General features: G+C 37.3%; 1 protein-coding gene and 1 long non-coding RNA gene across 4 annotated transcripts; both read left to right on the plus strand.

The window, feature by feature from the left end:
- Nucleotides 1-344: 344 nt before the first annotated feature.
- On the plus strand, nt 345-8,252 carry LOC149099043 (uncharacterized). Of its 3 annotated transcripts, XR_016203679.1 has the most exons (6): nt 345-1,209; nt 3,328-3,703; nt 3,804-3,901; nt 5,729-5,856; nt 6,297-6,500; nt 6,830-8,252. It is a non-coding gene; the product is annotated as an uncharacterized LOC149099043 (long non-coding RNA). The 3 variants fall into 3 exon arrangements; XR_016203678.1 differs by having other exon boundaries at nt 3,328-3,901; XR_016203680.1 differs by having other exon boundaries at nt 3,623-3,901.
- Nucleotides 8,253-12,477: 4,225 nt separating this feature from the next.
- Nucleotides 12,478-13,470, plus strand: LOC149099044 (melanocortin receptor 4-like). Its single transcript, XM_089277848.1, has one exon. The coding sequence runs from the start codon at nt 12,478-12,480 to the stop codon at nt 13,327-13,329; it is 852 nt and encodes a 283-aa protein (XP_089133974.1). The 3' UTR covers nt 13,330-13,470.
- Nucleotides 13,471-16,045: the final 2,575 nt, after the last annotated feature.

A 16,045-nucleotide genomic window follows, 5' to 3' on the forward strand; every position in this document is an offset into this window, starting at 1 on the left:
TGCACACCAATATATGGCTGGTAGTGTACGATAATTCATCCAATCAGATTGCACCATTTACATTAGTAAACTAGTAAAATTCTACTAAATAAATACCGCGCTATTTTTCTTTATTACATTCAGCTTTAGAAATAAAAGTTTGATTTCACAATATCAATTTGAAATACTAGTTAAATAATATTTAATTCTGAAAAATGCTGTTTTAGAAGTGACGTTTGCAATTTATCATTATAAAACGCATGTCCCCCATATGTAAGAGAATAAATTGAAGACTTGATTTTGATTTAAAAATTGTTTAATTTTACGTGCAGGTGATGTCGCGCTCGGAGTAAAAATGTTAAGCGAGGAAGATGGACATTATAGCGAAGCTCCGGCGGAGCCCCATACCCATATAGGGGAGAAAAGGAAACCCATGAATTGATTTTCTCATGGTTATCATGGCTAGCGGTATTGCTCGTGGGCGCGTACGCACGACGGCGACGACGACGACGACGACGACGACGACGACGACGACGACGACGACGACGACGACGACGGAGTCGCGCAAGATGGCGGCCATACTCCAGCTAATAGGTTGACAGAGACATGCACCCTCAGTTGGTAGCGGGTGAATGCCATTTTTCTTGGCGGGATTTTTAAAGAAAAACGATAGCGGAGGTTGATTTAATATTTTTAAGACAGGGTTGCGCTGAAGCAAAAGACAGAAAGCAAGAATTAACAGGCAAAGAAGTAGCGAAGAATATCGCGAAAAAGACTGAGCGGGCCAGCGCTGGGGAAGGAGGCGAAACAGTACTGAACAATGCCGTGAATTATAGCTAGTCAAGGGCTAGAGAAAGGAGGTGAAATAATACCGAACAATGCCGTGAACCAAAGCTAACGAGGGCTATAGAAAGGAGGCGAAAGTACCCGGCAAATTGATTCAGAAGACTGCCGAACTCCCCATGGCCAAGTTCAAAATTCGCGCGAACGTGATGCTGTGCAGCCGTGCAAGAAAATTCAAAAGTCACCTGATTTGGTCAGGTGATGAACATTAGAGAAATCAAACGTATCCGAGTGTTTTAGAGAAATTGCAAAACACTAAACGTAGCGGAAAGAAGTGGTTGATTCGTTGATCTATCGAAAATATAACTTCAGTTTAGTCTTCACAACTTTTGCTGCAAGTTTCTGCCTGGAAGATTTACACTGGCCGAACTGAATTGCCAACTTGCGGTAAGTGACTTGTGTTGTTGCGTTTGGTATGAAAATTAACAAGTTTCCTCGGCGATATAAGCTTATTTTCAATTGGAATCCATTAAAAGTCTTCCTTATTTGAAGCCATGCTGTAAGAGATTTTAAAAATTGCATCGTTTTAATTTCGCTCGTCTCTAAACAATAACACGTGGGTCGCTTTGGAGGTTGCTGTAAGTTGTAAACAAATTATGTTTTCTATCGATTTTCGTCGTCAATTTAAGCTTATAACCTCACATCTAAAAATAAGCTTAACCAAAATCGTACTTGTAAACACGGCCGGGCGAGTTTTGAAGTTTTCTCTGATTTAGGTAGCACTGCCGCTTCGTAGACTGCTAAAATTTGTTCTTCTGTTGTTGAAAACTGAACCAAGAAAGGTCTACAAACCATTTTAAGCCGAAGCGAACAGGATTTGCTAAATTTACTTTTGTTCCTATGTGAATATTTGCATATTCTGATTACAAAGTATGGAGATTTCCTCGTTTTGTTAGTTCAATTTATTCGGTTTGGCGAAATGCTTTTGTGAATTCCGAGGTTAAATTGGTTGAAGACTGGTAATAAAAGCTACTGCCAATGAAATGACTGCATAGCTAAATTAAGCCGTCGGCAAAAATACAGACTCTCAGTAATATTCAAATTTAAGCGTGAATAATTTTTCAACTTTAACACCGCAAGCTTAAACGAATTTTCTTTACCCTCTCTTTTATTCGGTCACCGTTCACTGAAAAGGGATTTGCTGTTGATACTCGAGCTCAGATGTAGTGATATGCATCTTGTGTTTATAATGTAGATTTCCTCGTTTTATTTTGTTGTCTGTCCAATTAGTTCGGTTTGGTGAAATGCTTATATAGTCCAAAATGTCGAGTAGACGATTATGCATGGCAATCCTGTCTGCAAATGAAGCTCTGCTTTGATTTTGATTGGCTATTTCATGTTATTTGTGCCATTGCTTTTGGTTGGGGGTACATGGACCGTATTTTGTTAATAAGAGGTTATTCCCCAATGCGGTATTTACACTTAATATGGAAATGTTCCAAAAAAGTGAGATAGTACTAATTGACTCGGTAAATTGAACAGTGTAATAGAAGTTCTTGCCCTGACCATTTCTCAGTAATAAGAAGAACTTTTACATACATATATACACAATTTAGTTGGAGAGAGTGCTCTCCTATCTCCACTCTCTCTCTCTCTTTACTCTCTTCTTCACACTAATTTTTTATTTACTAACTTATTAAATGAATGTCACTGACTGTTTTCTTTGTTGTGCATGCATACTTTTTTGCTGGTCAAAGAAAGTTTCAGTTTCTTCCTGGCTGTACAGTTTCCTTTCTCCTGTCCTGTGCCAATTTGTTTGTGACATAACTTCGTGAATTCTCTATTCTCCTTAAATTTTATCTCATCAGGTTGATAGAATGCACTCTCAGAGTGTTCCATCATTGTCTTCAGTCGCTACAATTTTCCGGAAAAAAGCAATAGTTTTCTTAATTTCCTTTTACTTTGTGTTAGGACTTTTTAACCTGCCTGTAATTGGCCCATGGGCATTACGGGAGAATAATTTTCAAGTAAAGAATTACATTCGTTTTAGTGTTGAGTATTTTAAATTGTTATGAATTAGGCATTTCTTTTTATTTTTTATATTTTTTATTTTAGTCCCATGCAATGTTTTATGGTTTTACCGAGGTATACCATGTAGATGTAAATAATGCACTGGAATTGGCGAATCAGAGTGTGCATTATATCGGCTTTAAACACAAACCACATATTATAAATGACTCATGTAAATGATATTTTTATTACAGAGAACTGGACAGGGCAAGAACTTCTCCTTCTTTTGTGAATTTATATATTAATTCCTCTCAGTGCTGTCAAAATGTCTCAGGAACCTTCATTTCTGATAATCTATTATTTTCCACCATACCTACAGCACAGAAGCTACATGTATATTCTGTTATCCTGCCTTAACTGCTAGGAAAAATTTTGGCAGAGCTGTTTCAACAGTTTCACTTAAACTGATTTCCAGTAACAGCGCTACATGTAGCAGTGTTATTGAGTGTGAACTTTATGGGGGATTTTAAATTTTTATTTTTTTTATGATTACAGATGACAACAAATATACATGTGTATACATAACCTGATGTTGGTGTTGGTTACAAACTGTAGTTCATAATAGTCATCCTATTACAGGACGGTAAGGGGGAAAAGTTCAGAGAGTTTAGAACATTTCTTCCCCCAGCACACCTTCTGTCTATAGGTGCAATAATTGAGAGGTTATATATATGTACGAAGAGTAATGTAAAGTTACTGTATAAACTTAGCATTAAAATCTGACATTTGAATGCCTCCTTTGCTAAAATTAGTCATGATTTAATTGTTATCACTCCCTGTGAATTCATAGAGATTCCAGAGGCCATTATAACCTAATGTGGAAGTCCTGTCTTCAAGTGAGGGAAAATGACACAAAAGAGTTACAATGAAAGTAAAGAGAATTGTGAATGTTGATATGGTGTACATTATACATCTTGTAAAGGCATTTGGTGAGTGCCAAAGGCATAACATTTCATGTATTGCTTTTTCAGGACAAATTATATAACAGTGACGTTTTAAAAGGTGTGATCAGAAAAATAATGAGTACATTGTCCAGGCAGCATCAGTTTATGGACAGCATATGCAGACGGTAGGAGGAACTGTAAGCACTACTATGTAAGTTAGTTTAATTTATGCTTATGACTTCTTGTTCTTGAATTTTGTGTCATTTCATCACAAGAATAGGTAACAAAAGATGCAATAGTTGTTGCAATATATTTTTGAAGGAAAACTTATAAGTCTGCCTATGCTGGATAACAGCCATGTGTAAACTGAATGTGAAGCAAACAATATGTTAAATATGGGGCAACCCTAAAACCCAGAAACCGGAATCCGGAATCTGGAACCAAAAACCGGAATCCAGAAACTGGAAACCGGAATCCGCAAATCAAAGAAAATAAGTTCTTCAAGTACGCGAAAATTGTTTTGCTTAGCTTTTCGACTGTAAAAAGTAAGTTGCCAAGTAAAAAGGACCTCAAACTTAACCTTTTTTGAAACGAAAATTCCCCGTCTGTTGAAATTGTGCAACCGTTATTTTTAGTGAGGGCTATGATTATGAGAATCTCAGTAAAGTGCATCTTAATTTTACTCCAAGCACCTTGAGAGTGTCTAAAATAAGCTTGCTGGTAATTGCCATTTTGTTTAATAAGTGATCTTCAATTTACCGGAAGTATAAATTTATCCTTTATGTCTAGTACATACTGAACAAGACAGAAAATGTCATAGAGAACAGGATATCCATCAGTGGCAGCCCCCTGTACATTGACGGTCACGCCCCCCAATTTCGAAGTCCAAGGGCTAACCCGTCTGGTCTAAATATGAAATTTGATTTTTCCAACAGATACGGGACCAATTCCAGATTAACACAATTTCCACACGTACTGTGACAAATCAGCATTTCATATTCTTGGCGGCCATCATATTAAAACAATTTGTAGAAATGTTGCACACTTACTTCCGTCTGCTTCTCACTTGCTGACAGATCAGACCACATGCTGTTCAAAGATGCTAAAAGACTGCCAGAAACTCACTGCAATAGCCTATAATAGCTTGTTGTTAATGTGCTGCTCACCAGTCTTCTCAGAGCAATTTGATCTAGACAAGAACTGGGCTCTCACCAGGGCCAGCTTGAACAAAAGATGGATAACTTAGCCTATGAGCAGGCTCTCGTGTTTGGGCTGGGGGTGTGATTGGCAAAGCCGCATGAAGGTTCTTGGTGACATGCCAATGCAGAAAAACACTAGACACCTATTTAGCCTGCTCAGACAATAGAGACAGATACTAGAGCCTGCTCGCAGGCTATGAGTAACTCTATCCACCCAAAAAATCAGTAACCCTGACTGGATAGTGATGTACCGAATGAATAGCTTTATGCAGCTTTTGAACAACGGGGCCAGATATATAGCTAAGGGTTGTTCAGAACTAGTCAATAATTTTTTAGCAATTACAGTCTGTGGCTGAAGTAAAGCCAAGAAAATAAATAACAACAAAATGATTTTTGCTCATATTTATTTATTAGACATTGCTGAAGTGAATTATTTCTATCATCATTCATAATATCTGGATTCCAGATTCTGGTTTTTGGTTCCGGATTCTGGATTCCAGATTCTGGATTCCGGATTTCGGTTTCCAAATTCAGTGTTTTAGGGTTGCCCCAGATGATATATGTGCATATGTTAATCTTGAATAATCTGAAATTTCAGAGAGTTTAAAAATATCATATCATATCTGCGATGGTTCTGAGGTGGAGGGCTGTTACATGTACATGCAAATGTCTCATGCATGCGGATTTTTCACTCATTATGATTCAGGTGCAAATAGTTTCTGTATCTGTTGATGTGCAACAATCTACACCAATATTTCAACCTAATAATGTACAGTGTATATTAATTAACCAAATTATGCTGTTTGTTTTTAGTTGGCCAGTGCTACTACATAGTAATGTGATGTTGAAGTGCACAAATTTACAAACATGCCCAGTGTCAACTTGTCAAATACATGTATATGAACTGGCCAGACAGTGTAGATTACAAAATTCTCTGAAAGGTAAGATGTTTCTTAAACATTATTTTGTAATTAATGATTTCTCAGACATTGTTTTCTTCAAGAAAAGATTCATACCCCACATGGAGGTTTTTTCTCTATTAGAGCTCTTGATTCCTGATACTTTAATTTGGAATTTCTAAAGACTGGCCGTGAATGGGTGTTGGGTGTGAATATCTTCTAGAACTGCACATTCATTCATTGAGTAGGCAAGAACATCAGTATTTATCCTGACAAACTCTGATTTTCTTCTGGAAGCTGAACTCATATACAGTTGTACAGTTATATGTACAACCAAACAGCCTGGATGACCCTGTGATTGGGACTGTGCACATTGTTGTAACCCTCAATGTTCCAGTTGCTTGTTTGAAGCAAATTGCATTTGCTCTCGAAAGCAAGTGGTGAAGTTCATAACAGTTATGTAAGTTTGGTTTGTATCTCAGGGCAGAGCCTGCCACAGTGAAAGTTGGAGTACCAACCCCTAGCATTTGATTCACTACTAACACTCAGTAAACAGCTAACAATGAAGTACACTGTATATCAAAGAAAGAAATTACATGCCTGTTCCTGTCAGTCAATATATGAACAGGTTACAGATGGGGAGCCTGTATTAAAACATCAAAGATTTTCAAAGCAACCATGGCCAGGTGAGATATTTCTGAGATAATATAAATTTAAGGTCCTTATGATTGCTTATAGGCATTGATTTTTATTGTAAACAATATCTTACTGAGTGTATTTTTCTTGTGTGCTAATTGTTGGAGAACACAGAGGTCACTGTTATGACAGAGATATTAATTTGTGAAAAGTTCTATAAACAAATGCATCTGGGAACAAATTAATTTATCATGGATGCAGCTTCTGAGAGATCCCCAATATTAATGGAACATACACTGTTCATACAGTACATGTAAAAGAGTTTAGTAATTCATTACTTATGATTGTAATGCTTTGTTTGGTTTCTCTGTATTTACAGACAACTTGATGGGATTATATTTCTGCACCAAGTTCATTGAATAAACTGACTTGGAGGTTCAGTTCTGCAACCCATCCTGTTTGTAGTAATATCATAGCTGCAACATTGTGACAGATACACTGCATTACATTATTAAGAAACACATATTAACTAATTATTTTTAAGTGCCTGTTAATTTAATCAGTTTTTCTTAGAGATAATTTACTCATGGTTTATTTAAATAATTGGCTTTTTGGCTTTAAAATGATATTTATTGAGCTTTTAAATCAATTTTGTGATAATCTGCATTGGACATGGCATAAATTGATATTTTGCCAACACGAAATGGAGAACTGGGTCTTAAGCAAAGTTGCAGGATTAGCATTTTTGTAGAAAGAAAGGGTTGAGAAATTTGTGACATTCTACAGACAGCCTTGCCATTCGCAATGTCCAATAAGGTTAATTTGTTCCATTCTGTTGTAGAAATAGTGTTCTCTAATTTATAAATTATTTCAATCTGTTGTTTAAACGATTGCCTCATAACCCCATGTCTGGCTTTGGTGCATGTAGGATATTGATGTATTTTTTATCCATTTTGCTGTAAATTATCTTAATTGATGTGTCAATCAAAACATATCTTGGATATGCTGGGCCCTTCTGACAAATGTACCTATGCCTCATAACCTTTGAGTGCATTTGGTTGTGTAGTGCAGACAAAATACATGTACATAATATAACTTCCTCTTAGCTCACTGATAATTCTAGGTATAATTTAATCATAGCAAAATTAATCAATGGAACCCAATCACAGCTCTTGTAGTCCACAATGCCAGTCGAGAAAAAGAACAAATCACATTGAAATTGAATAATAAAATTATTATTAGAAGCCTATGCAAGTATTCATGATCAGCAAAAAAAAAAAACCGTAATTACCATTCATGCGAGGGTGATTTTGCTTATTGCAAACCCTTCCAGCAGGAGGAGACTCCATACAATAGTGAAGATGGCTAAATGTATCTTTGGGGACAAGTTAGAAAACAAAACTTTCCAACTTTTCACATATGTATACTGTTTTGATATTTTTGTGAGATTTCATTTGGTAGAGATTCAGGGACTGAGTATATTGTAACCACTGCATTTCAATCAGTCCCCACAACAACAAAAATGTGTAAACTTCTTTTGTGTGGGAGTCCCCATGTTAACTAAGGAAGAATATAATGATTAATGACAATGCCTTGTCTTTCTGAATAAGGTAGGAAAGAACAAGAAATGCCACCACAAAGCACAGAAGACAGTTCTGTTATGTGATCAAGATTTTTGGTAGCTTCCCAGAAATCCTTGAAATCGTGGCTCTATATTTCATAATCACACCATCTTACACCTCGATCTGCTGAAGTAATACTAGTTCCGGCTGAAACTATTAAATCATTCGCAATTTACCTCATACATGTTGGATTATTTTCATTAGTAACAACATTCCGAAAAATAACTGAGGAGCTCCGCTTTTAGGCTGGCCTAAATCTATATATTAATGATAGCAGAAAGCCAAAGGGATTTGACACAAAACAGATCTTTGTATCACCGAGTGTCCGATACTCTGGACACAACTGCTATGCAAAACCCTGAACGTTTTTCCGCTCAGTTTCCATCATCTGTTTGTATTCGAGTACTCTCCGGGGGTTGGGCAAGACGGGCACTAAGTGTCCTTCTTGGCCGACATTCTGTCTAGATTAACCAAACCTTCATTACGGTTGAGATGGAGGGTTAACCTAAACAGTAACAAGTTCAGTATATTTCGAAGTATCACCTGACCTTCAGGAGCTTTTACGAGAATTCATCTCACTTACCCTGGATTTGGATCTCGCCCTCTCGTTACACATATTACAGTTGAGCACAATCATGGCTATCTATTAAGTCCAGGCGTAGTCAATCGATAAAAATCGATATCGGAAATCAATCGATATTAATCGACATCAATCGCCGATTGCTGTCGATTGATATCTGCAATCGATAGCAATCGATAACTCACAGAACAATTCCTTATCAATTGCTATCAATTGGCAAAAATCGATAACAATCGATAATTTCCGTCTTCAGGAATATCGATTGTTATCGCTTTTAGCAAAATCGACAATAACCACGCGGACTATTTAAAGACGGCTTTGTTATTGTGTAAAATAATACCTGGATCAACACGAAACGTTCACCTTCAGCATGCTACTGTACTAGATTATATTTTCCTTGACCTTTTCTTACGTTAGTTTCCTAATGCAAATAATTGAAATCTCTAGAAAACTGACTCTGTTGTTTTTTTTTTGCTCTATCTTAATGCCGACGCTACAGTAATGAGACTGGAGGGTTTTACGCTGTTTCTCTGGGCTGAGCTTTTTCTGGTGTCGTAAACTAGCAAAGAGAGATTTTGGCAGAAATATTTTGGGCTTTTTAAAGCAGCAGTTTCCGTTCTTGTTATTTTGTCAATGATTGGAAACGATATTCAGGCTATGATAAATTGATTCAATAAACCATTTAGATCAATTTTGTCACTGTAACTTGTAAAAGGACAAAAATAAGTTCGATAACTGATTATCGATACCAATCGATGAGTCAATTGCTATCGATTTTACTATCGGCAATCGATAACAATCGATAACCCAAATTTTTTCCTCATCGATTTTTATGTAATGCTATCGGCAATCGATATCAAGCTTCGATTGATATCTATTGTTATCGATTAATATCGATTATCGGTTTATCGATGACTACGCTTGGATTAAGTGGGGCTTCAAGGGGTAAAATTAAATTGAGAATTGGGAATTGAGTCTCCAGGACTGGGGATCATAAACAAGAAAATAGGAATGTGATTGGAATTTGGGCTAAAAATAGGCTGATAAATAGGACTTGGATAAAATTTGGGCTGGGAAATGGTATTTATACCCCCCTTTCAGATAGGTAAAGTCTGCGTACGAGCCAAGTGGCCCTTCTGGCCGGTGCTTATCCCGGTTTCGGTAGCATGAAACGACGAGCTAGGAGGGAGTATGTTTATTTCCCCTGGACGGGATGCTAGGTTCCCGAGGTTACTGTTGCCTTAGCGGTTTAAAACATGTTTCAAAGACTTAGCGCACTTTTAGAGTGATATACAACAATGCGCAAGCCAGTTGCATGCTTGATTTATGCAGCGGAAGATTTCTTGTCGTATTACCGTACCCTTTTTGCATTTAACAAAGTTGCAGCGTATCAATCGACACTAATAATAGCGAATGATCTCGTGTCGCTACCTTCTAAGGTGAAAGCAGATTTTGATTTTACAAAGAAACGTTAGAAAATCAATTTCGTAGGAAAATTCAAAGCTATGCATGTGATAAGAAAAAAAATGGCTAAGTAAATTCATAGTTAATTGAGAACTATTTCTTCCCGATAAGCCAAGGAGAGTCACCGAACAATATAAGTTCGCACTACTGAGTGACTACTTTGCAGTGAAATATCAATGCAGTGGGTAGAAGAAATGCTATCCATATTGTGCTGTTTACATCTGCGTTGTTTAGAAAATTAAACATATAGGGCTTTTCAGCACTTAACACACCAAATAGTGGTCATAATATTAAATATCCTCGGCAAGAAGTAAATAAATTTTGCCAATACAAAATGGTTAGTGTTGTCTTGGGAGACTTTAAGATCACAGTCTTTCTAATTATTATCATATTGAAAAAAACAAACAATTCGAGTGGTTCCTAGAGAATAAATGATAATCCGAGAATGTTCATGGTGTCGAAATTCAATAATTGGCAAAATAAGTGCACCTTGCCTTCAAGTGCACTTGCCTTCAGTTTGCTCAATTGTTAAATGGGAAGGTGTCCGAGGATTCACCGTTGAACGGGACTGTACCCTGCATGTCTTCTTAAAAGGCCAGAGCTTGAGGGGGCAATCAACCTTCGAAAGCCGATTAATAGGCCACTTTTGCTTCTGACTGAGTCAAAAGCGTTGATCACGGAACTTCTCTTGTAACTGGCGCAGAGCGAAGAACATATGTATCGATGACCCGCTGGATCTTGAAATGCACAGTGATTCTGGATGCACTGTGATTCTGGATAGATGTATCATGCCTGTCCCAGGAAAACGCTTTACTGACAATGCTAAAAATTCGACGATAAAACAACAAAGTAGAGATGAAGGACAAAATGGAGCAGTTATCCCTTTATGGCTACAGGGTCCTCTTCCGCTGCTTCAACTCGATAACTATTCAGTAACACATTACTAGCCGAAAAACGTTTTTAAAAAACTTTCCCTCTAATTCCCAGATTTTGATCAGCCATTTTCATTACAGCACCATTCTTTCCGGCACTTGACAGATGGCAGATGACTGATCTGTGTGAGGCTGTTTCGATATTGTTATTGGTTACTGATAAAATCTATATTGAACTAGACGAATACAATATCAAACTTTCAAAGATCAAACGAAGACGTATTATGTGAATTGGCTGATGCAACTAAATGTCCTCTCTGTGAAGCAGGTGAAGAACAGAAGTAAAATTAATTTCCAGCGTAAAATTTACAAGCCGTGTTGCAAGGTAAGAGAAGTGTTTTACGAAACAGGAAAGTTTAGAATCTTTGTATAAGAAAGGACTCGGATCAGAACTTTCGCTAACACCAGTTCCACGCATTCGTTTCCTCTCTTGGATTATTTGCTGGCCGTGCTGTCGTAAATTGTAGACGTAAAACTAAAATACGGCAAGATATAGTACCGCAACTGACGAGGAAATATTGGACGAATTGTGATACTTATCTAGAACGTTACCGCTGCTGTTTTAAGGCACAGAGTCTGGTCCTTTAATTCAAGTACTGCTTCTGAGTGAACGCTAGTCAAAAACGTCTGTAAAAGTTTTCCAAGTTAACTTCGCTTTATTCTAGTGTATGTTAGAGCAATTCAAGATCGTATGTCTCAAGTCTATTCAGGGAAGCTAAGGAACGTTAAATGCAACAGAATCATTCCACGTAAATGGGTTTTTTGGTTAAAAGAGTTTTCCTGTACAATAGGAAATAACATTAATCAGCGTCCTTCATTAAAGTATTAAATTAGTAAGTCAGTATTAAAGCAAAAGTGTCCGTTTTGTATGAGGAGAAATAAGAGCACTGAGGCTACCTTCTTTTAATCGAAATCACGTGCGCGCTCAACCATTGTTCCACATATCGACGAGGCGGCCTTACTTTTAATCCCAATCAAACGCGCACTCATTTTTCTATATATTGGTAAAATGTGTTCTTCCTGATCAGCAATAAGGTATTAGTCATCAGCACCATTTGAATATGAAGGGATGCTCATCAAATCAGCTGCACAAAATTTCGTCCATCTGTTCATGACTGTGCGTGCATAAATTGTCACACAACACTGCTTTTCAATGAGCGTGTTTATCCCTGCACTAGGTCTCTTTTTGGGTTCAAGAAAATATGTTCATGTTATGTGGAATCCTTGTCCGCAATAACCATTCCTTGTTGAACCTGAAGTGGAGCACAAATTTATCCAAAACTGATTTCGTAGCACAAATTATAAAAGCGTCATGTTTGAGCCTTCGAAACTACTAATAATTATTATTGTTATTCTCATTGACTTTAGCTGGACACAAATAAATACTAGAACGCCACTGCAGAAAGAACGTTGAATTTCGTTCGAAGAAATGACTACTACAGATTCTCGTAACTGGTCTCCAGTCTTCATCACTGAATTTCTTGTGATATTGATAATCAATGTCGTCACTATCATCGCCTTTGCAAAAATTCACCATCTACGCAAGCGCAGTACGTACCTCATAATAAACCTGACTTTGGCTGATCTACTGGTGGGTGTCGTGACGGGACCACTGTTCCTGTACCACAAAGACGAAGAAAGCAACAGTTTCACATTACCACGACTTATTCTTTGGGCTATTAAAATCAATTTTCCAATAGCTTCCCAGGTCAATCTTTCCATGATATCGTTAGAGCGGCTACATGCAACACTTTTTCCCTTCAGGCATTGCTTGATCACGAAATGGGTTTACTTTAAAATCATCGTCGGTAACTGGCTTATAATTTTCTCTGTCGCCTTTGTCATGACTATATTATCGCAAGACAAATTTCCGTACGCATGGGCATCATTTAACGTTCTTACCCTAATCGTCATCACGCTCTCTTATATCATTATTATCGTAAATGTTCAAAGAAGTCCTCATTCACAACATCATGGTTCAATTCACAAGGAAAGGAAACTGTCAGTAACATTATTCATAGTCACTGGAGTTTCCGTTCTCACCATTTTACCCTGGGCTGTATTCAGTTCCATGCCAGTCGATCTAAAGAGAGAGCTGTTCTATGCGTCGAGGGTTAAAATCCTTGATTTGGTAGTTGTCATCTATCTAGCGAGTTCCGTTGTGAATCCTCTTGTGTATACCATACGAATGCAAGAGTTTAGAAAAGCCATAAGAAACCTTGTTTGTAAAAGTACAGAGCCCACCAGAGTGAATCCTTTACAACCTCATGCCATGCCGTGAACTCTAAACAACAGACACGAAGAGAGGAAACTTTTCCACTTCACAACGCCAGTGACGTGATAAACCTTTTTAAATTATTGAGAAACGATCACAGGTGAAGACGCAGCACTTAAATTAGGGCTAAGAAAATACCGAAATAATTGCCGAAAATACTTAATGATCTATCTTCTTCTGCCAGTCAGTTGTCTGCAAATTTGGCTGCGCACAACCTCCCTCCTTTAAGCACGAGTGGAACATTTCTTAGTATTTTATTTCTACATGTAAGAAGGTGAAATAAAGTAGCATAAAAGCGAATTTTTTTCTTATTTTGGATGAAGCTTTTTTTACAATTTCATGAGGCTTTAATTGTGCCCCATTGTCCTCTCAGTTTACAAGCCTTTATACATTAGGCATAATTGGATTAGAAATCACCTGCAAAATTCCAAATTGTCACAACATTTTATTATTACTGGGTTTCTAACTTTGCAAAATGTATTTTTTAGATCTAAGTAAAACATTGAAGTTCGTTTAGAATCATAGCATTGTCCAATCTTTATAAAGTTATGGTAATAAAAGTGATTCATGATTATTTTTGAAAATTCAAGGCTCCTTTAATGGAGTACCCAAAGTTAATTTGAATTTATTAAATTGGCATGTTAAAGTCCGCAAAACTACTGAAAATATTTGCTACTATCTAATTCCTAGCTGTACTGGAATAATTTCAAGAAGAAGAATAAATTCTGCTCACAGAAATGACTACTAGTACAGAAGATTCTCCTGTAAGAAATAACAATAGGCCGTTTTACAGTTTCCTGTTCAGCGACCTGGCCTTTGGATGGCAGCGAGGCTGGAGTTGACCTTGTTTCGATACAGACCTCACTGCTTTTGTCATGTAAATGCATCTAGTTAGCACCAGAACAATTTGTTTTACACAACAAAAGCAGTGAGGTTTGTATCAAAACAAGGTCACCTCTAGCCTCTAGCCTTTTTTGACGGATTTCGATTAAAACCAACGTTGGAAACATAGCTAGGCATTCCTTTTTCGAAATCATGCTTTTTTCAGAAAATTACGAATTTTTTTATCATTTTGAAATTCTCTCAAAATCTGACCTTTTAGAAATGAAACAAAATCTATGCATAGCGTAATGAGGATTTAAATTAAAATATTAAATCAATGAAAAAAATCCCGATAAAGTAATTTGCCTGGGAGCCTTTGCGGTTTTTCAGTATTAGTCACATGACAGTGGGCGTGGCCTGATGACGTCATCACTAGTGTTACTGATCATGAAAAAGTTAAAACATGAAATAAGTCTAAAGTAACTAAAAATGATGAGGTTATATGAGAATAAATTTTCCTTAGCAACGGCTCGAAAAGATCGGTTAATGGGCCCTTAAAAGCTTTTTAATTTAATCTGTAACTTAATAACAGACAGGTTAGCACCTTTGATTTAAAGTGTATGTGACATATTATTTTATTTGCTTGATGGTATCTACGTGAGATCATGACATAGAAATCGAAAAAAATGGATATCGTTTTTTATTCACCGCGATTTAGCCATCTGGAAACGTCAAATTTTCCTTGCAGTTGGCTAAAAAAAAAACCGATGGGAGCTAGGACCCGGAACTAGTCAGGCTGTGCGTCAAACAAGAACGTAGGTCTACATATCTTCCGTAAATGTAAAGTAAACTTACGAAGGTAACGACCCCCAGCCTCCCCCCCCCCCCCCTCCGAAAGTAATGTCAAAAATTTGCGGCCTTTAACAAATCCCAAAACCCTCCAAAAGTAGCGATCCCACCCCCAACGAACTCCCCCCCTCCAACCCCACTTCCCGCCACCCTCCGAAAACTGTGAGGCCTAGATTTAATTATATAATTATTTTTCCAGTCAATAGTCAGATGAAAGTTACGTACGGTAATTTGATTTAAGGCACTCAACAACAAGGGAGGGTATCGCTTGTCTCGCAAAGTTGTAAAATTTCTACTCGTGCTTCATTAGTTAATGCTGCACCGTGTTAAAAGCTGAAACAAAACTCAAAGAATTTTCATCAAGCTACAGTAACGTACTATGGGAAACTTAGATTCCCATTAATAACATTTTCAGCAGGAGCGTGGTTAGAGGAACGTTTCCTCAAGTTTAAGTTGAAAATTTTACCAGCCCACTGAGATATTGTTACAGCGGACTAACATAGCAGTGCGTCATAAAGTACAAACCGTTTGGTGTCTGACTTGCTTTCCCTGCCGACCATGCGCTATCAACACGGTCTAGACATGAACAGCCTACCCATGTGGCAGCAACATACACTTAAACTGGAACGACGAATTGTATTTCATGTTTTAAGAGCTATTGCCTGTAAATATGGAAAATCCGACGGCAGGTCGGAAAATTCTGATTTTCTTTTAGTGCGTCAAAAAGACCCTTTTGGTAAACTATTTTCAGAAATATACTTCCAAAGTTCCAGCGAGTTCACATTTTTGTGAAACCTAGGAAAGTTCGAAATACCGCTCAATCAACCTCAAAAGACCAGTACAGAAAGAAAGGAACTTGCATGGATTTTATACTCACACAGTTTGTAATTTACACTTTGATCATTCTTCTGAGCTAAAAGTCATCTTGAAGTGAACATAATTTGTCTATTTCTTGGCCGTTTGAAAAATACAACTATCGCAATTTAATAATAAAGTTTATTATCGTTTGTCTCACGATGTAGTCACTTGAGATGTAGATCGCGACGTTTCG

The sequence above is a fragment of the Orbicella faveolata genome, unplaced genomic scaffold (genome assembly GCF_042242905.1).
Source record: "Orbicella faveolata isolate gen_17 unplaced genomic scaffold, um_ofav_v1 contig_46, whole genome shotgun sequence".
Classification (NCBI taxonomy): domain Eukaryota; kingdom Metazoa; phylum Cnidaria; class Anthozoa; order Scleractinia; family Merulinidae; genus Orbicella; species Orbicella faveolata.